This window comes from Acinonyx jubatus, chromosome B1, assembly GCF_027475565.1.
Source record: "Acinonyx jubatus isolate Ajub_Pintada_27869175 chromosome B1, VMU_Ajub_asm_v1.0, whole genome shotgun sequence".
NCBI lineage: Eukaryota > Metazoa > Chordata > Mammalia > Carnivora > Felidae > Acinonyx > Acinonyx jubatus.
Window position 1 is genome coordinate 135,415,790 of NC_069382.1, and position 24,662 is coordinate 135,440,451.

At 40.1% G+C, this 24,662-nt stretch overlaps 1 protein-coding gene across 1 annotated transcript in view; it reads left to right on the forward strand.

The window, feature by feature from the left end:
• The first annotated feature begins 174 nt into the window (after positions 1–174).
• LOC128314279 (translation initiation factor IF-2-like) overlaps positions 175–24,662 on the forward strand; it is a 201,523-nt gene continuing 177,035 nt past the window's right edge. The window contains exons 1-2 of the mRNA XM_053216170.1: positions 175–217; positions 479–1,234. Of these exons, the coding sequence (XP_053072145.1) occupies positions 175–217; positions 479–1,234 (799 nt within the window). The remainder of the gene's footprint in view (positions 218–478; positions 1,235–24,662) is intronic.

Here is a 24,662-nt window from a genome sequence, read left to right on the forward strand (position 1 = left end):
CTCAAAATCCATCCTGGGCACCACCTGCATCAGAATCTCCTGGGGTGCCTAATAAAAAAGCAGGTCCTGAGGTTGCCCCAAACCTTCTGAATCAGAAACACCGGAAGTGGGGGCCCAGGACTTCTGGTTTTAAACAAGTCCTCCAGGTTATTGCTATGCACACTAAAGTTTGAGATGTACAGCTATAAGGATGCAACACAGGCCTTGTGTCCTAAAAGTATCTCCCTTATTAAAAGACAACAAGCCTTATAGGTTTGGGGGAAAAAAACAAAACAAAACAGGATCACACCTGTCTGTGTGTCTCCTGCCTTGACCATCCTTTTTCACCCTAACCCCTCACCCCAGCCAAGGCCAGGGAAGGAGCTGTGACTGTGATTATGGAGCGGATCTAGCCCAGCCCCCGTGCCTACAAAGTCACTTTTCCCCTACTGGGCTACCCCTGCCTGCTCCATTCAATAACAGGGGTTAATGTGAGGAGTGGGCGTCCCTCCTCCCAGGCTCTGGAGCCCTTCCCTTCCCCAAAGGGAGGGTGGGGCTGGCGCGTGCCGGTGGGGGAGCCCCTCTGGGCAGCTCGCGCCTTGCAGCAGCCACTCGCCCGGTCAGTCAGCGGCCCGAGGCAGCCGCCTTTCCCATCCCGGTTCGCGTCGAGGAGGGGGAAACTGGAGAACTAGGTCATCCTGGCCCTCTTCCCGAAGCCGACCCTCCCGGCCGTCGCCTGCCGGTCTCCAGCCGCGCGGGGCCGCCGGAGTGGCCGGGCAGGTGCCTGCGCCGCGGTGCTGTGCCCGCCCGCTGCCCTTGCCCACGCGCTCCGCCCGTCCTGCGGCGCCGTTGGCCCTCCCACCACCCCCTCGGCGGGGCCCTTCCCTTTACTATGGTAATGGTGACATTCAGCGGGAAAGGCTAGCGCGGACCGCAGCGCCCGGCTCCCGCGCCGCGGGAGGCTCGGTCGGCGGAGCGGGCTGCGGCGGCCGGGCAGCAGGCGCGCTCGCCCGGGCCCCGGCCCCCCGGCCCTCCGGCCCTCCGGCCCCCGACCGCCGCGGGGCTAGCCCCGAGCCCCGGCCTCGCTGGCTCCGCGGGCTGCGCGCGAGCCCCGGCCGCCCCGGCTCCCGCGCGGGGCGAGGACGCATCCGGCGCTTCGGGAGGGAGCCTGCCGCCGCGCTCGTATATGGCAAAGTTTCTCGCCGAGCTCCTGGGCTGCACGTTGCCGAGCAAGGGCGCCTCTCCCATGTTCGAGGTAGGTGGAGGGTGTGTCCCCGCAGCGACGGGCGTCCGCGGTGGCGCGGCGGCGGGCCCCGAGCGGGGCCCTGGGGTCCCCAGGAGTTGACAAGTGTGTGCGGTCTTACATGCGTGCTTTCCACCTGCAAGTCTGGGGTGGGGCAGGGCGAGGAGGAGACCTGAAGCCCGGGAGGCTGAATCCTCGCCTCCTGGACCTCAGTGAACCTGTTTTTCCTTCCTTCGTTGACAGGCGAGCACGTTTTCTGTCAGTCTGGACTGAGTTTTGCCAGTTGCTCTTTACCTAAAATGCTAGGAATGCCTGAAAATGAGCAGGATCCTGCAGTCCCTCTTTGCTGCTTACTTTGTTGTAGTGGTGGTGTTTTTTTTAACCTTTTAATCTGAAAAAAAAAAAAGTTAACGGTAAAAAATCTTTAGGTCAGGAGGTTTCTGCCTTTTTGCCTCCTCCTGCCCCCTTCCCCAAACCCCCAGCACGCTGCAAACTCCATTGAAATTAACTCATTTCTTCTGTGAGTGAGATACATTGGGGATGAGAAGAGTTAAAGTGGGGTCTGCCAGATCAGGTGAACAAATCGCAATTCTGAAGGCAGGTACATCTAATTGCTCACACCTGCCTGAGGTGGCAATGATGCTGCTGTTAGCATCTCTGCGAGGAACCATTTATGAGAAGGCTGGCTGGCTGGTCCTACTGAGGGAAATGGTGGCAGCCACTGTTTTATGGGAAACCTATATTGGCTGCTCGTAGGGACAGCCTCACACTGTGCACGGTAACCCCCCCCCCTCCACTCCCCCTTCCCTCCACAGTGGGAACAGAGTGTATCCTTTGTCTCTATCTACCACCCTCCCCCAACAGACTGCCTGACAACTAGGCCTGGACCAGAGGGCAGTGGCAGTGGCCAGTGTCCTGAGTTCTTGCTCGGTACTCCTCACTCAGTCCTAGGGCCTGACTGGTCCTCCTGACAGCCTTGGGGCTCCTCCAGGAGCTACCTCTCTGTCTGCAGTTTCCTAGCTGGCCAGAGAAAGCAGAACTTGGGGTCCTCTGTCATGGATGTGAAAGCTCGTCCTTCAGCAAGGCAACTCTTGAGGCTGCAAACTCTCAGACTCTTCCCTGGCTTCTAGTGCATCTCTTCTCACCTTTGGCTACTGTTGGTGTTCCACCTTCTATGGCCACGTTCCTTCGATCTTAGAGCTCAGATTGCCCAACCCATGATCTCTGCTGTATGACAGATTGGTTTTTAAGCAGGGAGATCTCAATAAGAGGTGATGGAGAGGAGCTGGGAACACAACAGCAGACTGAGAGAAACCAGACTGAAATGCTTGGGTGCTTGGTGGCCTGAAATCCAAAAAGAAAATAATGAAAAGCCTGAAAAAGTAGTTTTTCAGGCCTGCAGCTAAAATTAGCCATCTCCTTTGGCCTGTTACATCTCTGCCCATTTCCCTCTCTGTGATGTCAATGTTAGGTAGTATTTGGGGGTCATTCCAGAGAGGTGAGATGCTCCTTTAGAATTGCTTTTCTCTCTGATTTGTCCTTTACTGTATTTAGATTTTTGTTTTTGTTTTTTAATTTTTAAAAAATATTTATTTTTGAGAGAGAGAGAGAGAGAGAGAGAGAGAGAGATACAGAGTGTGAGTGGGGGAGGGGCAGAGAAAGAGGGAGGCACAGAATCCAAAGCAGGTCCAGGCTCTGAGCTGGCAGCAGAGAGCCCCGATGTGGGACTCGAACTCACAGAGTGTGAGCCGAAGTTGGATGCTTAACCGACTGAGCCACCCAGGCGCCCCTAGATTTTTGTTTTTATTTATTTATTTTTAAAGATTTTACTTTTAAGTAATCTCTACACCCAACGTGGGCTCGAACTCACAACCTGGAGATCGAGAGTCTCACACTCCACCAACTGAGCCAGCCAGGTACCCCATGGATTTTTGTTCTTAAATTACCAACCCACATCAAGCAATTTTGTTGTCTTTGGTTGTTTATTCCTATTTTATCTTCTAGCCAATAGATGCCCCACCTTGATTTCTTGGAATAATTGGCTCTCAATCATCGCTGGTTTGAGGGAGACTTAAAAAGTAATCAGAGACATACTTAGACAATTAAGAAAATGAGTGGCTGTTTTGTCTTTTTATTAACGTTTATTTATTTTTCAGACAGAGAGAGACAGAGCATGAACAGGGGGAGGGTCAGAGAAAGAGGGAGACACAGAATCTGAAACAGGCTCCAGGCTCTGAGCTGTTAGCACAGAGCCCGAGGCGGGGCTCGAACTCATGGACCTCGAGATCATGACCTGAGCTGATGTCGGAAGCTCAACCGACTGAGCCACCCAGGTGCCCTGGCTCTTTTGTCTTTGAAGAGCTCTGGGGAAAGGGAATTCCCTCTGTCCTTGCTAACTCCATATATCTTGCTTTGTGCTATTTGCTGGGGGCAGGAGCCAGAGTCGTATCTGCTCTCTCCCTCTTTCTACAAATGATTGATCCAGTGTTAGCTGAATCACCCCAGCAGGTATCACTTTTAATCAGTGTTGCTAGAAGAGTTAAGAGATCATCCCTTCCCCACCTATAAGAGTACATCTGCTCAAAGAGGTGAATGACTGAGTATGGAATGTGTTTTGAGGTTGCTTTCTTCTCAGGCAACACATTCTTACTCATAAATGAAGAGGCATTTGTTGAGGCCTCTATATTTGGGAGGGAGAGAAATGTGTAAGAAAGATATCCTTAAGCCTTTCTAAATATTCATTTCCTAAAAGCGAAAGTGCTAGGACATGAGAAAATTTAGGCAACTTTTCATTTCCACCAAATGCTCTCATTCTAACTTCGGAGGCTACCTTTAGTGTCAGGGGGGTCATGAGAGGAGGTGGATGTTTTCATAAGGAATGGCCTTTGGTTCCATTTTGGTTAGGAGGTGGCCATGAATGTAGGCTCTTCCTACCCAGGCCAGTTTGGTTTGCACAGAGGAGATTCTGCACAGTACCTGAAAGGGTACTGGATCCCGACAGGACCTCGTGTGTGTTTGCAGGTGTCTGACAAGGGCGAACAGGTGACTGGTATGGAGAACACAGAGGCAGAAAGTCACCGTGGCTGGAAAACAAGTCGAATGCATACCTTGTTGTGTCATTGGCAGAGGCTAAGGACCAATGGTGTGTATTTGGAACACAGTGTCTTCATGATCATGTTGTTCATCTTCCCTTTACTTTTTCTTAGTCAAGTATTTAAGTTTACGAACCAAGTCTTTGAGAAAGAATTATTAAAATTTCAAGGAAAAAACCCCCGAAAGGATAAGAAGTTTACCTCGGTCACAGCAGTGCCCTGAGCACTGGTTAGATTTTTGGGATAATGTTTGTATGCCTCACCATACTTGCATAGCTTCTGCAGAAAGAGTGGGCTTGCTGGATATTCTGACGTCTAGAAAAGTAGGACATTGTAAGCATAGAATGGTGGTTTCAGACCTAGCACGTCCTACTTATGTGCGTCCTGTAGGCTTAGATGGATGGATGTCTGGCCCTGACCTCCATTCCTACCCCTGTTGGCTCTGACATATTATGAACCTTTGCATTGTGCCTTCATGATAATCAATGATGGAGTCTGGTTTAAGAGCAGAAAGTGGCAGGAGAATTATAAAGTCAGAGGCAACTGCTTTTTCTCCTTCTGGACCCCCTTCCCTCAGTCAGCAAACCTGCATTGAAAAAAAAAATTTTAATGTTTAATATTTTTGACAGAATGTTAGTGGGGTAGGGGCAAAGGAGACACAGAAAGGGAGACACAGAATTCAAAACAGGCTCCAGGCTCTGGCTGTCAGCACAGAGCCCGACGCGGGGCTTGAACCCACAGGCTGTGAGATTATGACCTGAGCCAAAGTCAGATGCTTAGCCAACTGAACCACACAGGTGCCCCTGCAAACCTGCATTTTTAATGCTGCGATCCTTCCTCATCTAACCCAGAGGGGTACCTTTCAGGAGCCACATCCACTGGGGAGAACACATCTGGCTCTACAGAAAAGGGGTGTTCAATTCCATGCCACTGTTTCTGAATGTGGTCTCTAGAATTGTCATACCTTATGTATGTTCTACTTATTTCCACATTCTGTTTTCTTATTTCCACCGGTATTGCTGCCTAACTGTGACTATAGCTTTATTTTAATTTATACATAATACATAATAACTGTCATTTATTGTCTCCTCTGGTGGGCATTGTTCTAAGGGCATAATATACACAATCTCAGCTATCTTCCCTAATAGGTTTGCGATATAGGCGTTTACAACCATATACTTTACAGATGAGAAAAGTCAAAGTTTATAGAGTTTGAATAATTTGGTTAAGGTCACTTTAGTATGTGCTAGAGTGAGGATCTCAAAGTTCACCTACCTTCCTCAACTATGGTTACTCGGTATTTGGTGTTTTTGTTTTTTGTTTTCTACCTCAGTTTTATTCCTAGCCATACTCTTTCTCTTTGGAAATAGGAAAGGTAAACACCCTCATTCTTTCATTCTTCCATTCTTTCATCATCACTGTGTTACCACTGGGATGGCACGAGTACCTTACTCTTGGAAATGTTCGATCAAAGGCCGGTTGAACTCAGAGGAATTGTTAAGGGAAAGATTCAGTTCAATCACCATAACCCTTTATAGCTAGTTTCCACTTATGAGGCATTTCCTGCACGTCCTGTTTTATTCCCCAATGACATTATGAGGTAAGTTGTGTTGTCATCCCTTTTTAGAAGTGAGGAGGCCAGGGCTCAGGGTCATTACCTGAATTGTCCAAGGTTACTTCCTACCGCGGATCTGATCCTGGACTCTGATTCCACAGTGCTTTGCCAGCCAGCTGCATTGACTCACCTGATCTTTTCCTGGCCTCTGAGTTCTGGCTCATCCGCTCGATCTTTTGGACCATTGCCAAAGTCATTTTCTTTAATAGCCCGACTGAACACAGTGTCCATTTATATACCCCCAATTCTTTGGTGGTTCCCACTGCATGCAGATGCCATAGGGGATGCAGTTTCCCCTTGACAGTGTGGTCACTACCTAAATTTTCTTGTCCAGTCTTTCCTTCTTACTGTATTCCTAGCACACTAGCAAACTTTTGTCTACATCCATTTCTTGGTCATGTCCTCTCACCACTAAGCTGTTGCTCTGCCTGGAGTTTTCTTCCGCCAATTCGTCTATTGATGTTTCCTCTCTCTGCAAGGTTCCTCTCAAATTTCGCCTCCAGATCCAGCCCCTTGGACAATAACCAGCCCTCGACTGCAGGCCCCTGAATACTGTTTGTTTCTATAGGAGACCTAGGACATCTTTCTCTTGTAACTTCTCCATGCTTCAGTTGTCTGTCTTCAATGGAGATAAAAGCAGTGTCGAATGCATGTGGTGAGGGTTAAATGGGTTGGTGCCTGGAAAGTACTTAGAATAGTGTTCCATGCATGGTCATTGCTGAGGTCCTTGCCTATGCATCTCTGACCTCTTCAGGATCAAGAACTAAGTAATTTTTCTTTCCACAGCACCCACCAGAGTATTGTACACATCATTTTGCATCACAGGATGGATCAAACTGATCTCATTCTGGAGGTTCATGATTTCCTTTGCCCTTAAACTATTTGTGATGTCTCTGAAGTTCCAATTTAACCAGCACCCTGTATCTTTATTTGCTAAATCTGGCAACCCTATCTTACCATTCCCCTCCTCCCATCATAACCCAGCCCCTAGACTCCAATCCCACTCAATTGTAGAAGCCTTGTCCCCCATCTTTCCTGCTTAATGGTCCCTATTATGGCAGAGATCCTGTCCCAGGCCAAGGGAGACACCCATAGGGAATTGAATTTGGACAGCTATCTGTCCCCACTGCCTCACTAGTATGGAAATGATGGAGTAAGCAAGCTTTCCTCTGCAAGTGTCAGGTCTGTGACTGAGAGAGGTGTATCACTGGCGTCCTGTTTATTCACTCTTCATGTGTTCACCGGTTCACTCACTCACTCACTCACTCACTCATTTAACAAATGTTATTTATTAAACCCTAGCTTTGTGGTAGGCACCCCATGGAAGCCTTCCTAAAAGACATTCAAACTGTTTTAACTGTGAGCCACAGTAAGAAATATATTTTACATTGCAATCCTGAATGCACATAGCTATTTATACCTATAACATTGAAATTAAGTTTCAAGAATAACACTTTTACTTATGACAGGGGTTGTACTTGGATCTTTGCAGTTCTGTCCTTTCCATTCCATTTCTTCCATTCTATTAAGAATTAAACAGGAAAAGACCTGCTGAATTGATTTCATGAGTTGTGACTCATAATTTGAAAAGCACTGCTATAGAGGATGGTAAGATTCTATTTTTACAGAACAATTTGTGTTCCCTCATTATTCCAGTACTATACTTACACATTATTACACTATACATTAGGAGAGTTTTGTGGTCTACCATGGGAAGCCAATCACCATGAATAACCTTATTTCTTGGGAGAAAATATTTTCAGGGTTTCAAACAACTAATTTACCAAATAACCTTTGATAAATATTCTGCCTCTAAATTGGGTTATAGGTTTGGCATGTTACCTGAGCATATTTTATGATGTGCTTTTTATTTAGAACACTGTAGTTGGATTTCAATTTATTTCTCTTTGCATCTACTAACGACAAACATGTCCCACTAGCTGAATTACTCCCTAGGTTACATTTACGGATCTTTCCATTTTTTATATTTTAATTGACCCCAACCCTTCCCTCTTGAAAGAACTTAAATTTTCAAGCAGTCTTTTTTCCCCCTCTAATTTGCCTGGTAAGGATTTTGATTTTGTTCATTACAATGAGCTCTTTTGTTTAAATGAATCTTACATGCTCTCATCCACTTGGTCATTCTGGTGGGCTTCAAGCATCTAAAGAATGAACCATGTGGTCAGGTTGTTTTGAAAGCAACTAATTTGGATAAGGCTGTAGCTTCAGTGATTGGATGTTGGTGCTTGATCATAAGAGAGAAGTTTGAGAATAATAGCTCCTGTTGCCACAGCTGGGCTTTCGATGAGGGTCATTTGAATTTTAAGCTAATGGATACTGAGTTTGTCTTGTAAATTCACAATTCAGTTTGTTTGAGGGCCAATTGGATTGCTCTATCACATCTGAGCCATTGTGTATGCACAGGCAACTCTACTTACCTTTTGTGTTAGCTGCTTTTAAACTCTGCTTGTGGTCCTAAATGCATGCATTTCATTTATAGGAATATTTGGTCCCATTATGATTAGATCTGTCTAATGGCTTCTTGCTGAGAGACCATTACATGATTTTTTCCTTTTGTATTTTGATAAGTAAAGGCTGGTGTTCAAATGGCCAGTGCTGTCTGCATGTCAAGAGGAGCAGGGATAGGGGCTTCACTCTTTGATTTATTTCCTTTTGCTTAGTTCTTTTCAATTTGTAATAGTATTCTTGTACGTTATGAATTTCTTTACTTCACAAGTCTTTGATAAAATACAATAGGTGTAGTAGTGATGTTTGTATTTAAAAAGTTCTACCTACTTGGAGTTGCCTATCGAAGTGTCCCATAAATAAAATGACAGCTCTTATCTATCTGAATTTTGTGATGAGTAAGGACTATGCTTTCTACCCTTGGAGAATCTTAAGTGTATTCTAGGCCTATTTCTCTACATACCTATAATATATTAATTACTCTATATCCCTTTCAAACCTCTACACTTTCAAACCAAAATGGAGGACCCATCATTCCCCTGTACCCGGCTGGAACCCACTTCTCGTTTCCAACTTGATTGTCAGCCAAAAGCACCACATATTTTCCTAGAGTAGCACTTTGGTGCCATTTTTTGCTTTCTTTTTATTTCATGAACAATCTGTCAGTGACTCCCACAGATTCTTTCTTGGACTTACACCTTTCTTTTTATCCTTACTAGCCTTTGTATACTGATATGACAAGCATTTATTTACTTATTTTTAGAAAGACATTTAAAAGAATATTTATTTATTTATTTATTTATTTATTTATTTAATTAATTTAGGGAGCTAGTGAGTGAGCATGCATGGGTGGGAGAGGGGCAGAGAGAGAGATAGAGGGAGAGAAAGAGAATCTGTGCTGTCAGCGTAGAGCCCGACTTGGGGCTTGAACTCGTGAACCATGGAATCACGACCTGAGCTGAAATCAAGAGTTGGATGCTTAGCTGACTGAGCTGCCCAGGCACTCCTGACAGACATTTATTGATTATGTACTATGACCAAGGAGTTGTAGGGTCTGTAGGGGATTTCACAATAAGTAATGATCAGTTTGCTTCTTTCAAGTTTCCCTCTTCTCCCCTTTTCCTGAATATGCTGCTAGTATACCGCAATTCCTTTTCATTGTCACTTTCCTACGTAAGAGTCTGCCTGTGTGACTTTCTGTATCCGAAGGCTCAAGTCTTTAAGTTCTACCTAGGATATTTTTAAGGTGCTGTTGTTAAATGTCTTACTCTGCCTAGCTAACTTTACTTCCTGCCATTAATTTTCTTCAGGGATCCTCATAGGTCATATACAAATTCTTGACCCTGTGCCTTTGTTTAGGCTACTTGTCCTATCCTTTAGTATGATGACCTATCTTAATTTTTTCCATTTTCCTAACCAAACCCTACCTAATTCCATAGTAAGGATCCAGCCCTTCACGAGCCTTCTCCAATTACAGGAAAGAGGCTAAGAGTACACAGGCTGGAGAATCAGATACTTGGTTTCCAGTCTGGGCTCCTCCACTTCTGAGCTATGTGACCTTAAATAAAATACATCCTTGCATCTCACTTTTATTTTTTATAAAATTGGGATAATAACAGTAGCTATCTCATTGAGTTGTTAATGAGGATTAAATAAGGTAATTCAAACAAAATACTAAGCATAGTGTTTGGCATGTAGTAATTGACAAATGAGAAAATGATGATAATTATATACTTTCACCTTTTGTTTCCAAAATATACTTTCACCTTGATCCCAATACCCTGGGGTCTCTCTCTCCTTTGACTATCTTAGGACATACTTTATGCTTTTCTGAATTCTCCACAGTGCTGAGCACAACCTAGGTGCTCAATCAGTGCTCATTAATTTTGAAAATATGCCATATGCTGTTTTAGCAAAATCTGGGAACCAATTTATTTCTGAATATATTTAATTGTATTTTATGGAAATGTGACAGCCACTGTCCTTTAGTGACTTACCCCCTAATCTATGGGATGTATATTGATGCTAAGTTGGGCTGCAGTTGTACCAATGACGATAATGTACTTTTACATACAACTCTGGCAGAAGCAGTACTTGAAAAATGTACCAATTATAAATGCTATTTGAATGAAATTCAACCATAGATTGCAATATAATTAAACACAGTATTTTGCAATTGATTTGCAAACATGTGTCCTCAAAATAAGTCAAGTGAAGCAAATCCATGCTATAAGTCAAGATTTTATTCATCAGACTTTTATGTTGCATGCTGTTGGTAGAGAATTCTGGCTGGAGGTCAGGTTAGATTATTCCAAAATTAATTTACTCCAAGAACACTTACCCAGTGGGCTTTCTTATCATATTTCCAGTGGGAAAGAGGGAGTGATGATGCCCTGCTTCTCAGGAAGCTGTTGGATGGCCTGAAAGCATGGAAATTTACTTTCATGGAGATTATTTGAACTCGGCTAGAAGTCAAGGGAGGGTGCCTACAGAGACGCACACGGGACTGAAAACTAAAGGGTGGCAGCATTATGCATCGCAAAGAACCTACAATGGGAGTCTTAAGATCTGGATTCTGAGCCTGGCTCCTTTCCTCACTGGCCGAATGCTCCTGGGGGAAATCTCCTTACCTCACTGAGTGTCAATTTTTATAGCTCTGAAATGAAAGTAACAATATTCGATTTGCTCTACTCCCAGAAATGATGTGAGGCTCCAGTGTGGTAATAAATGTGAAAGTCCTTCATAAAATGTCAAGCATTATACAAATGTGAATTGCTGTTACTGATGCTGTGATGGAGAGCACAGAAAAAGGAGGTGCCTACTTAGCATCTGGGCATGCAAGAATCTGTTGGTGAATGGACTGTCAAGGATAGTATGGATGGTCAAGAATAGAAATACTTGTGTTTCAAAGGTAGAGAAGGAAATATGAAGCAGTCATAATTTACAACTCGAGCTTCAACCCCCGTGCAGTAAGCCCTGGACTCCACTTGTATCTAGGGATTTACTTAAGGAAATCTCTACTTTCTAAGGACTCATTTAAGGAGTAAGCTTAAATGAGTTTATGAATGAAATTCTATCAACATCGGGGGCAGGGCATGAGCAGATTTCAGTGGCATGAGGCAAATTGCAAGGAGGGATTGCGGGGCTCTGAAGAAAGTCTGAGAGTCCAGGATTGTATGCTGCAGAAATATATAGTGGCTGTTATTTGAACTCCCTCCCCTTTCTGTCTGTCCCCTGAGCCTAGCTACTCTGTGTCAGAAAAAAGAACTTGACCCCACAACAGGGTCATCATATGCCATTCAGAGAGTAGAACTCAGAGGAGGGAACCCTTTCAGTGCAAGGGGAGCTCTGATGGCCTGGGCAGAGCAGCAGTAAGTAGTCTCCTGCAGTAGTAATTCAGGCACATGGACAACCTAGAGCCAGTGCATCCTATGGGTGCCTGGACTGGTTCGAGAGCTCAGATGATGTAATTTCCCCTGGAGGACACCTACCAATACCAAGGAAGGAGGGATCCTTGGAAGAGAATCTGATGTTCTCAGGGTGGAGGTGGGTTTATGTGGCCAGCAAAATTTGGGTATGTGATAAGATGATTTCATTTGTAATCACATTTAGGTACAGAATATTGGTCTATATAATCCTTAATCAGTGACCTTTCATATTCCATTTTTGAATCAGTGTAGGCCATTTGTGAAATCTAATGCCCTAGGCCTTTGCCTTCTTCTTTTTTTTTTCTTTTTGGTCCAACAGCTTATTCTTGATGTTCATTTTAGCCAAATTTCATATATGTTAAAATGTGTTGTGTGTCTGTTAGGAGAAAGAAGGATGTTACGGGAGTGGTCAGATGCATGTACAGAGCTACACACAGACAGGAAAACACAGAGTGATTTGCTTCTAGAAGGGCCATGATGATTAAACCACATGACAATTGTTTAACATGAATTCAGAAATCTCATTGATTTTATTTACCAGCTTTGTTCCAAAACCTTAAATGTGCTATGTACATGAGACCAAGTGTGTGGGACCCTGATTTTCAGGGGTTAACAAATCAAACTACTTTTTCCTTTGAATTTCTCTTTTGCTTCCTTCCTCTCCTCCAGCTTAAGGAAGGTCTTTCTGTGACATAGCTGTGTGCGATTTTCATTTTTTCTATCTCACTCTGCAAATAGAAACTGATTTCATTTTTTCTCATGTATAAGGAAATAGTGCATCTGATTTCACAGGCCAGAAAGAAATGATTGGAAAGCAGCCAGCCAGGCCCTGGGGAACCCCCTAAAATTATCCTCTACCTTATGGACTGTCCAGATTGTTTGTATGTGTGGCTAGGGAAGATGGGGGCAGGGAAGTGGGATTTGGGAAATAAAATTTTCTCATGCCCAGATGCTGTGAGTGAGTCAGATGGCTGGGTGAGTTTACCCTGATACCTCCTGTGATTTTTAGGAGTTCATTTGCTCAGTGCCAGGTTTGGATGTCCAAGCAGCTGGGCGGACCCTCTGGAGTTCTAGTTAATTCAGCTCCCTGTCTGCACATTGTGTGGACTTCCCTTATCTGTGAAAACTTCCTAGATAAATAAAGGGGTTTCTTTAGGGCTGCATCTTGATTGGAATTGCTGTGCGTTAGAGTGACTAAGAAATATACTCTCAGTTACCAGAGTTGATGGATAATAGGCAATAATAACGGTTCTTTAGAATTTACCAAAACACCTTGCATACATAATTTTATTAGAAATGGAAAAACAGTGGGGAATTATTTGACTCTATTTACAGATGGAAAAATTGGGGAACAGGGTTAAGAAATACTAGCTTTGGAAAACAGCTTGGGTCTAAAATTATCCAGTCAACCTTGCACATAATAAAAATAATTTATCACCTTTTCTATATATGTCTTCCTCCTTAGTAGAATTAAGAAGATACCACTATAAAAATACCACAGTTGAAACCATTACTATGAAATTCTGTGAAAAATCACAAAGTAGTACCAAAAAATTCAAGGTATCTTATCTCAAATACAGTTTGAGGTATACTTGAATACCTCAAGTGCAAGGTATACTTGAACAGTGCAAGGTATACTTGAATACCATAAAATGTTATTATTTAAATGAAAAATTAGTGGGACCTGGCTGGCTCAGTCATCAGAGCATGTGACTCTTAATCTCAGGGCCATGAGTTCGAGCCCCACTTTGGGCATAGAGTTTACTTTAAAAAAATAACAAAATAAAAAAAATAATTAATTTCATCATTAGTACAGGTTCTTCCCTTTTCTGCCCTTGAAGAGGAATATGATAACAATTGAGAGAAACTTTCATTATCTCTTTCCAAAATTATTTTCAAGCCCTTCTTTGTTCTACAAAATTAGCATAAATCCCACCTGCCATTTCTAACTATCCCCATCTCTTCCTTCAGGTTCCTTATATCATTGGATGAAGAGTCTCCAAGCTGTGACCTATAAAGAATAGTTAGATTTTTCTCTTGACAAACCGTTCCTAAGGTACAACATGTTGGGGTGATTGCTCAGGATTTTATGTTGCAGCATCTCCTATCCTGCTGGTGGCTGAGAGTGTTATCAATAGTAGACAATAATCAACGATTTTGTGGCACAGTGCTTTATAGATTTTGAAGCACTTTGACTGAATCCCCTGAATGATTCTTAAAGTATTGTCATCCTCATTTGACAGACTTAGAAGCTGAGGTTCAGAGAGGTAACATGAATGTCCCCAGATAACCACAGCCAGATAGCAATGGAGCTAGGACTTCTGTTTCCATGTTCTCCCAGTCTTTCTAGGGCAACCTAGGTGTTAATTGTGATGCCCTCACCAATGTAAGGGAGCAACCAAGCTTCATATACATTAGTTGTCTCAATAATGACTCCAGTGTCACCAAGGCAAAAGTTGGTGTTCCCCACTCCCTATATCGTTAGTGATATTAAAGCCTGCTTTTTTTTTTTTTAAATAGAGATGCATACAACATTATATTAATTTCAGGTGCACAACAGGGTAATTTCAAATTTGTATATATTGTGAAACGATTACCACAATTAAGTCTAGTTAACATCTGTCACCATACAAAGTTACAGAATATATTTTGTCTTGTGATGAGAACTTGTAAGATTTACTCTCTTAGCAACGTTCAAATATGCAGTACGATATTATTGACTATGGTCACCATGCTGTACATTACATCCCAGAATTTATTATTTTATAACTGGAAGTTTGTACTTTTTGATCACCTTCATCCGTTTTGTCCATCCCACCTCTGGCAACCACCAGTCTGTTCTCCGTATCCATGAGCTTTTTTATTTTTAAGATTCTATGTGTAAGTGGGATGATATGATATTTGCCTTTCTCTGGCTTTGACCTATTTCACTTAGTATAGTGTCTTCAAGGTCCATCTATGTTGTCGCAAATAGCACAATTTAGTTTTTTTTATGGTTGAATAATACTCCATTGTATATATACACACTATGATGTCTTTATCCACTTGTCTGTTGATGGACACTTGTTTCCATATTTTGGCTAGTGTACATAATGCTACATACAGTGAACATGGGGGGGGGTGCAAATGTTTTGAGTTAGTATTTTTGTTTTCTTTGGATAAATACCCCAAACCGGTATTGCTGGATCATATGGTAGTTCTTTTTTAAACATTTTTTGAGAAACCTCCATACTGTTTTCCATAGTGGCTGCACCTATCTCTTGTCTTTTCTTTCTTTCTTTTTTTTTTTTTTGATAATAAGGCTGCCCTTTAATGATTATCTTCTAGAGTTTAAGCTAAATCTTTACTCTGTCACTCATCATTTATTATTTGTGTGACCACAGGCAAATCACTTCTCTAAGCTCAATGTCTTCATCTATGAAGTGAGGACGGTGATTGTTATCCTTATAAATGAGAAAATACATGTAAAGTGTTACATACTATGCCTGACACATAATTAACATCAAATGTTACCTTTCTTCTTCTTTTTCCAGTTCATAACATTTTAGCACTATTCCTCCTGTATTAATTCTTTGAGGTGGGGTCTGTTTTGAGTGGACTTGTGATGGGTGTGGGGAAGGCTCCATTACAGATGGCACCTATTGTATGCTTTGTCTGTGGCCCACATGAAAAGCAGGTTAGATGCCACAGCACTAGTGATGATAAAAGATTGGTTTAATTTTTATTTTTTTTCCTGGGCAAATAAACCAGTGTGTACTTTCTTTCTGAAGTCTCTTGCTTACAACATTCTGTGCTATGCTGATTACTCATTGAACGAGTATTCATTTAACCCCAATTATGTGTCCTATATGTGTGCTTGGTGCTATAAGGATTACAAAAGGAACAAGACGTAGCCTCTGCCCCAAGTGTACTTGAGGAGGCTTGATTTCTAAGCATGAAAACAGAGGGCTATTCTGAACTGAGTGTGTGGTAGAAAACCAGTCTGCCTATTCTGGGGAAAAGATTTCACAGACTAACTCTTTCCAGTGTGCTTCCAAATGCTGTGACAACCACTTAAAATATTTGTGAAAAGAAGCAGTCAATTCTGCTTTTCCAGATTGATGCTATAAATAGGGAGAATAAGTTATTTGTGTTTTATAGCTTTTTAAGACACAGCAATGATTAAAAATGGTAAAAAGGTGGTGTTATGCCTGAGGTCACATCAAAACCTTTTTGAAACAGTGTCTCATTATTGTATTTTTTGATTTTGTTTTGTAGTGCCTTAGGCAAGTTAATTTCCACATATGTAAAATGCTCTAAATAAAAATATCTCACTGGGCTGTTATGCAGATTATATGAGATATGATGTAAAAACACTTAGCATAGCACCTGGTACATGGCAGCAAGTATCCAATTAGCAATAGTTTTCTTTCTACATTGGCAGATATGCTCCTTGTCTTTTCTAAACTAGAGGCTTAAATTAAGTCCTCCTTTTGAAGCTCCTCCTCCTTTTATCCACTTTTATTTTCCTATCCCCTGGAGCATTTCATAATGTGTGCAGCTCAGCATGGCTTTACATACATAGCCCATCAAAGAGTTAATAATGCTGTGCTCCAACCTTTCTAGTTTGCTGGAGTTACTTAATCAGAGAAATCATTGTGGTTCTTTTCATACAACTCACTGATGTCCAAAGCAACTAATTAGAAAGAAGGAGTATAGAAAATCAATCTTTACTAACATTGACATTTCTTCCAATTTAAGCAATTGGTTTGCTTACATTCTTTGTGAAAACCTGTTGAGATCTAAAATTATCCCAGATGACTACATTAGAGAGTTCTAATAGGTTCTTAGTATCAGAATAAAGATTATTTGAACATTAAATACATAGAATTTGGAAGGGATCCAGCATATTGCATGAACTCACTAGACAAGTAGCTTTTACTCATGACACCATTAAAGAAGCCTCATATCAAGTTGGGGGACAGTATAACTCTTTGAGAACCTAGCCTAATTAGAGGGAACCAGTTTGTGTTAGGTATTTCCCTTTGCACCTCTAGTTCTTCATCTTTCTCTAGTCTGTACTCTAGGAAGCCAACCTGTATGAAATATATCCACAGGGTTCTCTTGGCCTCAGTTTCTAATTGGGTTTGGCCAATGGGGAGCATTGGCCAGAGACTGGAGGGAGTGGAGATTGTGAGGGCAAGGCATTTATTACTTCATCTTCCTATTTACAAGGTCACCTTGAGCTGGCTGTGTCCCTCTAACTAAGATCACAGCTCCTGTAAGGTGGTCTTCTCCATATGGCCTCTCTGTTTCCAACTTCCTGCAACACTCCCTTCTCTTACTACTTTCTGGGGGGAGGGGTGGGTGGGTAATGAGGTATGTTACTAGCTCCAAGATATTGTACCCTGCCTTGTGGTTTTTCTTATACCCTTCTTGTATCTTGGTAAATAGTCAGAGTTTTACTGAACTTCCCTTTAAATTACCCAATTTGAATATGTCATCTGCTTCCTATTAGAACTTCAAATGATAGAGGAACAATAGCAACTTCCTCTTGAAAGGTCAAAGTGACCGTCTGAATTAATTACTGGTTTTTAAAAAATTCTGCCAATTCATAAATGTGCTGTGTGCCTTGTTACATATTCAAGTAAAAGTGGATGAATTCACAAGAATGATATATAATGATGTGGCTTGTGTTGGTTGTGTTTTGTGATTAAATGGAATATTATTTGGGTTGAATGAGGATAGTGTTAAAGCTTCAGTAAATGCCAGTGTCGTAAAGAGTAGGGCCTTTTAGAGACGGAGTAGATGCTAAATGCATTGCATCTTAACTTTTTAACCTTCATGTGAGGAATCTGAATCATCAAGAAGTTAGAGGAGTTGCCCAAGGTCAGACAATTAATATGTGGCAAAGCTGGGTCTTGAACCATATCATGTGACTCTAAGACTAGTGGTTGTTTTGGTGCTCCAAATTGTGAAATAGAGTTAAATTTAGTTTCATTAGGCAAAATACATGGATTTGACTTAAATTGGTCAGCTTGCAATAAACTAAAAATGTACTTCAGTGTGGTGGTGTGGGTTTTGATTTGTTTTTAAACAGGAAATTAGGTGCAAATACGAAATTTCAGTTTACCATCACCCATCTGTCACATCAGCTTAGCCAAATAGAACAATGTTACAAAGATGTTAACATTTTTTTTTAGAATTTGTTTATTCATAATGTAATTTTTGTTGTATAGTACTTTTAGTTTCAGAATATATGATTTATACTATTTCTGGGTGAATACTCAGCAATACTAATCCCAAAATATATTTTATTATTAAAAGAGTTTTGGGTAAACTGGTCTCTCACTGTTTTTATACCAGAAAAATATTTGATTTTCGATTGCATATGTGGTGTATGTACCCTGAGAATTGGAGTAGTTGTTACATGGAAGGTGTCAACGTTTCTGCCCTTAAGATCATCACAACCTATTGCAAGGGATATGGGATAGAGATTATATCCCAATTGGAAAATAAATGGGATAAAATTTCTGCCTAAGTCACCTGTTAGCAGGACCTATAAGATGACCCTTTCATTTAAAGTGTAAGCCCCTGAAGTCAAGGGTGAAAATTGACATTTCTTCTACCTGTCTCCATGGTAGACAGGAAAAATGATACTTAGTACATATTTGACAAATAAATAAATGAGATCACAAAAGATGTTCTTGTAGTATTTAAGGTGTAAGAAGGGCATTTGGTCTCATCTGCTTTTTTATCCAGTTCATAGTTGTAAGACTAGATGGTTCACACATTGAGAGAATTACTTTACTATACATTGTGTGTGGGTGTGATGATTTTTTTTTCTATTTAGGTTTGCATATAGAAAAATTAGATTGTCAATTCAATACTATCTAATTAAAAAGTGAAACTGTTTAGGTAAATGAATCAACAGGTTGATTTAAATCAATTTTACTATGAAACATCATCAATTTTCTTATACATGAAATCTTGAAAATTAATAAATATAAGCAGTTTATTGGCTTTTTAGTTTTTGTGCTTTGATACCATGAAAATAGTGACTAATACCAGCCAGATGTGTTCCTTTTCCTTGTACTTTTGAATCGCAGTAAGATGGTCTTTGCTCCAATTCTGCTTTCCTTAATACTGCACATTACTGTATTACATGCACATTTTAGAATTTTGAACCATCAATTTTGCCTCTGTGTTATGCAAATAGATGCCATTCCCTTCAAAACATAAATGGGTCCTTGTTTTATTTAATATCAAGATTGGCTCAATTATCTTTTGAAAGGTGGAGCTTTCAGAGAGACAGATCTGCTGAAAAGATAATGGTCAACTATGTGCTTACCCAGACATGAAAATTAGATTTTGATACTGACATTTCCCCCCCAAAAGAAAGTTAAATAGAAAGTTATACAGTGCTCCCCTAGAGAGAGGACCTCATTGCTCTTTTATTACTCATTCCATTAAATTAGTTTTCTTCCTCATTTGACCCTAAGGTGGAGGAATACAAATCTGACAGGTTGCAGGACTCACATTGAGCCATGTCTGTGAGTGGGTGGATTCATAGTATGCATATGTCTCTCTTTTTCCTTCTTCCTTTCTTCCTTCTAAAATGGTAAGAACCAGGGAAAACTCTCACTTGTGAAAACACACAGCCAGTTCTCTCTTTTCTCTTTTTCTCTATTTCCCTTCTGTATTGCGAGAGTAGAAATCTGTTCCTCAGAAGAGGTCCAGCAAGCTTTCTTGCTATCTCTAGATTCACTCTTTTCATTACACACTGCAACAAATGTGGAGTCACTGTCCTAACAAGAAGATCAATATTAGACAGTGAGAAGAACTATATTTATTTCTTCACTGTTGTATCCCCCAGAACATAGCAATGTTTTCCAAATAGCAGTCTTATATAATTAATACACAAATGAATACATTTATAAAACCACACTACACCATGGAGACCTTCCTTTCCCCCCATAATCAGGGAAACTTAAAAAATATTCTACTCCATGAGTGTACATACTAAAAAATACAGAATATTTCTTTGATGGACTCCTTCCTCCTTTCTCTTTGACCTTGAAGACTTGTAGATTTGACTTTCATATTAACCTGACTTAATTTGCTTTCAAATATTGAGGTTGTATAGGAAGGATGTTAGTTAGCATTACTTAATGTGAAGGCACTCTACCCTAAAATATTTTATGATAACATTGGTTTTAAATTCTAAGATATATTATGATAGAAACTTCAATGTTGTTTAAATTGATTAAAAATATTGGTATATGTCTGACATTTTTAATTTATAAAACTGAAATTTTATTCTTTTTAAGTTCCTGGTATTCAATTGAAGAGCAGAGAAGTGTGAAATATAATGTAGTTTTACTTACATTTTTGGTAATTGTTTTGTTTGTCCATTTAGATCTTTTGATTTTTTTAAAAATAAATCTTTAATCACAATTAATTGGAACATTTAGATAATAAATATAGAGATTTTCTTCACAAGGCATATGTTTCTGTTATATTCTACGATGTTCATAATTTTGAAAGGTGGTTAAAAAAATAAAAATGGAAAATTTACTTGTCATAAATACCACATTAACTTGAAATATTAAGCTATATATGGACTTTTGCTATAACAATTTTTAAAACAACATAATTGGCTTTTCTGCTTGAGCCAGTCTTTTTCCTACTTCTTGTGACTGTCCATGGTGCTGAAAGCATACTGTCTTGTTTTAGCCATAGTCGCAAAATGATGGTGATGTGAGAAATTTCTAAACCAATCCCTCCATTTTCAGTGAAAATTCTAGAAAGCAGAACTCACTTACCCAGTTTGCTACAGCTTGTAATGACTGATCGGGATAAATATCCATGTGTTTTCTCCACTTCACCATACTGGAAAACCTGGCTTCAAACCTAGAGAACTCGTAGTAGAGTTAAATGCACAAAACTCTAGGGTTCAGTTTGAAAAAGCAGTTTCTGTATTGTGAGTCTTCATAAACCTTTTGGATGTGGACAAATATGTAAGTTTTTTTCCCCTTGTTGTATACACTGATGAGATTTCATCAGCTTGTAACAACCCTATTAGGGCTCTAAATCCTGTTTGAAAAAAACAAAACATTCTGAATTATTCCTCAGCTCTGAGTCTTTTGAAGACCGTCTTAAAAATCTGACTGATTTTGGAGGTGCCTGGGTGGCTCAGTCAGTTAAACATCTGACTTCAGCTCAGGTCATGATCTCACGGTTCATGGGTTTGAGCCCTGCGTTGGGCTTTGTGCTGACAACTCAGAGCCTGGAGCCTGCTTTGAATTCTCTGTCTCTTTCTGTTCTTCCCCAGCTTGTGCCTTCTCTCTCCCTGTCTCTCAAAAATAAATAAAAACATTAAAAACAATAAGATCTGATTTTGGAATACACTCCAAATGTGAACAACTGCCTCATTATCTTAGGATAATGAAATAATGATAATTTATTTAAACTCAGTGTCCACTCATGGTTTTAAATAATCATTTGGGAAAGGTGGCAAGATTTAGAGGAATAAATCTTGATACTGCTAGGTTAAAAATCTGAGATAAAATATGAGCCACCCTTAAAAATTATTCCTAGAAGAATTTTGTCTGGTAAGGCTTTATTTCCTTCCCCAATAGTTTGAGATGCTACTTGTCTGTAGCAAGTTTATTCTTGCATGTTGGATTGTTAATTTTATTTTCCCCATAATTTTTGTTTTTGTTTGGCTGTCTTTAGGAAACACAAAATCTGTTTTGGTACCTCCTTTGAAAAAATTAATCAGATCACTTCTTTTTTTAAAAATTTTTAAATGTTTTATTTATTTTTGAAAGAGAGAGAGAGAGAGAGTGAGAGAGAGAGAGAGCGCGCATGAGCAGTGGAGGGGCAGAGAGAGAGGGAGACACAGAATCCAAAGCAGGCTCCAGGCTCTGAGCTACCAGCACAGAGCCTGATATGGGGCTCAAATCCATAAACCATGAGATCATGAACTGAGCCAGAGTCAGACACTCAATTGACTGAACCATCCAGGCACCTCTATAAGATCACGTCTAAATTTTTTTTTTCTTTCTGAGAGAGAGTGTGCGTGCATGTGTGCAAGTGCAGAGGAGGGGGAGGGGCAGAGTGAGGAGGAGGAGGAGGAGGAGGATGAGGAGGAGGAGGAAGAGGAAGAAGAGAATCTTAAGCTCCATGCCCAGCCTGGAGCCTGATACAGGCCTTGGTCTCATGACCATGAGATAATGACCTGAGCTGAAATAAAGAGTTGGATGCTTAACCAACTGAGCCACCCAGGTGCCCCAATAAGATTACTTTTAGAATATAGGGAAATTAAAAATAATATAGACATTTGTCTTCCAAATGTATCTAGTGGGGGAAAAAAAGCAACAAAACAAAACACCCTTTAAATTAAACCTGTGTATTCACTGTACTATGTAAGTGCATATTATTTACTCCTAACTGTATTAGGAAAAATTTAATTTATGACATTGCCCTGGCTTATCCTTCTTATCTTGTACTTTAGATTGTTTAAAAATTAACACTCATTATTTTTATAAATCTTTATTGGGGTGTAATTGACATACAGTAATTTGCTAGGAAAGTGTACTTTACAATTGCTGTAAAGTATACAATTTGCAGGTTTTTACATATAAATATACATGTGAAATGATCATAATCAAGGTAATGAACATATCCATCATTCCCAAAAGTTTTCTTATGCCCCTTTATAATCTCCCTCCCTGTCCCCAGCAACTACTGATTTGTCTTCTATCATTAAGGGTTAGTTTGCATTTTCCAGAGTTTTATATCCATGGAGCCATACAGTTTATACTCATTTTTCTGGAGTTTTATCTTATTCCTTTATGTCATTCATAGTCCCCTGTTTTTTAGTTTGCTTTGACTCTCTGCATTGGTTTCTGTGCATTAGATAAAACAGCCAACTCTCTGTCTTGAAGGGGTGGCCTCATGTAGGAGATGAAACTTATTCAATTCTGCCCTACCTCTTGGTTGTCTCTCAAACCTTTGTGATGGTCCAAACAGTCTGCTTTATTTTTAGTGGCTCCCAGTAGTTAAAGGTGTGTCAAGACTTGTTATTATCCCAAAGGGGAAGATCTCAGGCAGCATCTAGATTCAGGCTGATTGGAAACCAGATGCTCAGGCAGCAGCTTTTAAAGTATGCAAATATACCTCTTTCAGGGGAAACCCAGGAGATGGGTATTTCTGTGTGTTTCTTCTGTGTTGGGAGTTTTACTCATTTTTGTCTTGCTTGTCTCTCGCTATTTTGTGATCAATCCATGTTATTGTATCTATAGTTAATTCTTTATTTTTTTTGAGAGTACTTTTTTATGTGGATATGCCAAAACTGGTTTATTTATTCACTTGTTGGAAATTTAGATTGTTTGTTGTTTTTGGCTCTGACAAATAAAGTTGCTATGAATATTCATGAACAAGTAGACATATACTTTTATTTCTTTTGGATAATGCTTAGAAGTGGAATGGCTGAATCATATGATAGGGGTATGTTTATTAAGAAACAATAAACTGATTTTACATTTCCATTAGCAGTGTATGAGTGTTTTAGTTCTCCACATCCTCACTAGCACTTGGTATGGTTAGCCCTTGTACTTTTAGCCATTCTAATAGATATGAAGAGGTATCTCATTGTGGCTTTAATTTATATTTCCCTAATGACTAATGATGTTGAACACCCTATCATGAGTTTATTTGCTATTCATATATCTTCTTTGGTCAACTGTCTATTCAAATCATTTGCCCATTTTGATTTTTTTTTCTTATTGCATTTTGAGAGTTCTTTATTCTGGAGACAAGTACTTTATAAGTGATTTGCAAGTATTTTCTCCCACTCTGTGGCTTTTCTTTTCATCCTCTTAACAGTGTCTTTTGACAAGAAGTTGTTTTCAATTTTTATGAAGTTCAATTTGCCATTTTTCCTTTAATTGATCATTTGATGTATTTAAGAAATACTTAATCCAAAGGCACAAAGATTTTCTCCTATATTTTCTTGTAGAAATTTCCCAGTTTTACATTTAACATTTATGCCATTGATCCATTTTGAATTAATTTTTGCACATAGTGTGAGATATGGATCAAAGTTCCCCCCCTTTTTTTGCATACAGATATGGAGTTATTCCCACTATTTATTGAAAGATGATCCTTTCTTCACCAAATTGCTTTTCTATCTTTGTTAAAAATCAGTTGTCTGTGGAAACATTCTGTACTTTGTTTTTAAATTTAAGATTAAAAAAAATTTTTTTTTAATTTATTTATTTTGAGAGAGAGTGAGCAGTGGAGGGGCAGAAAGAAGACAGAGAGAATCCTAAACAGGCTCTGCACTGTCAGCATGGAGCCTGCCATGGGGCTCAAACTCTTGAACCATGAGATCATGACCTGGGCTGAAACCAAGAATCAGGCAATTAACTGATTGAGCCACCCAAGCACCCCAACTTCTGTACTTTCTACTAAATGTTACTGGGAACCTAAATCTGCTCTAAAAAATAAACCCTATTTTAAAAAAGGAAGAGGCAAAAGCAAAAAAAAAAAATGAGTTGTTTACATAATGTGAATCTATTTCTAGACTCTCTGTTTCATGGATTTATTTGTCTATCTTTGCACTAATGCCACATTGTCTTGATTGCAGTAGTTCTATACTAAGTCTTGAAGTCAGATCCTTTAACTTTGATATTCTTTTTCAAAGTTGTTTTTGGCCATTTTAGGTTTCATACATTTCCATGTAAGTTTTAGAATCAACTTACAAATTTCTACAAAATAACATGCTGGGACACACCAATATTGTATCTTCTGATAATAAACATAATGTATCTTTCACTTTTTTTTTTTAACGT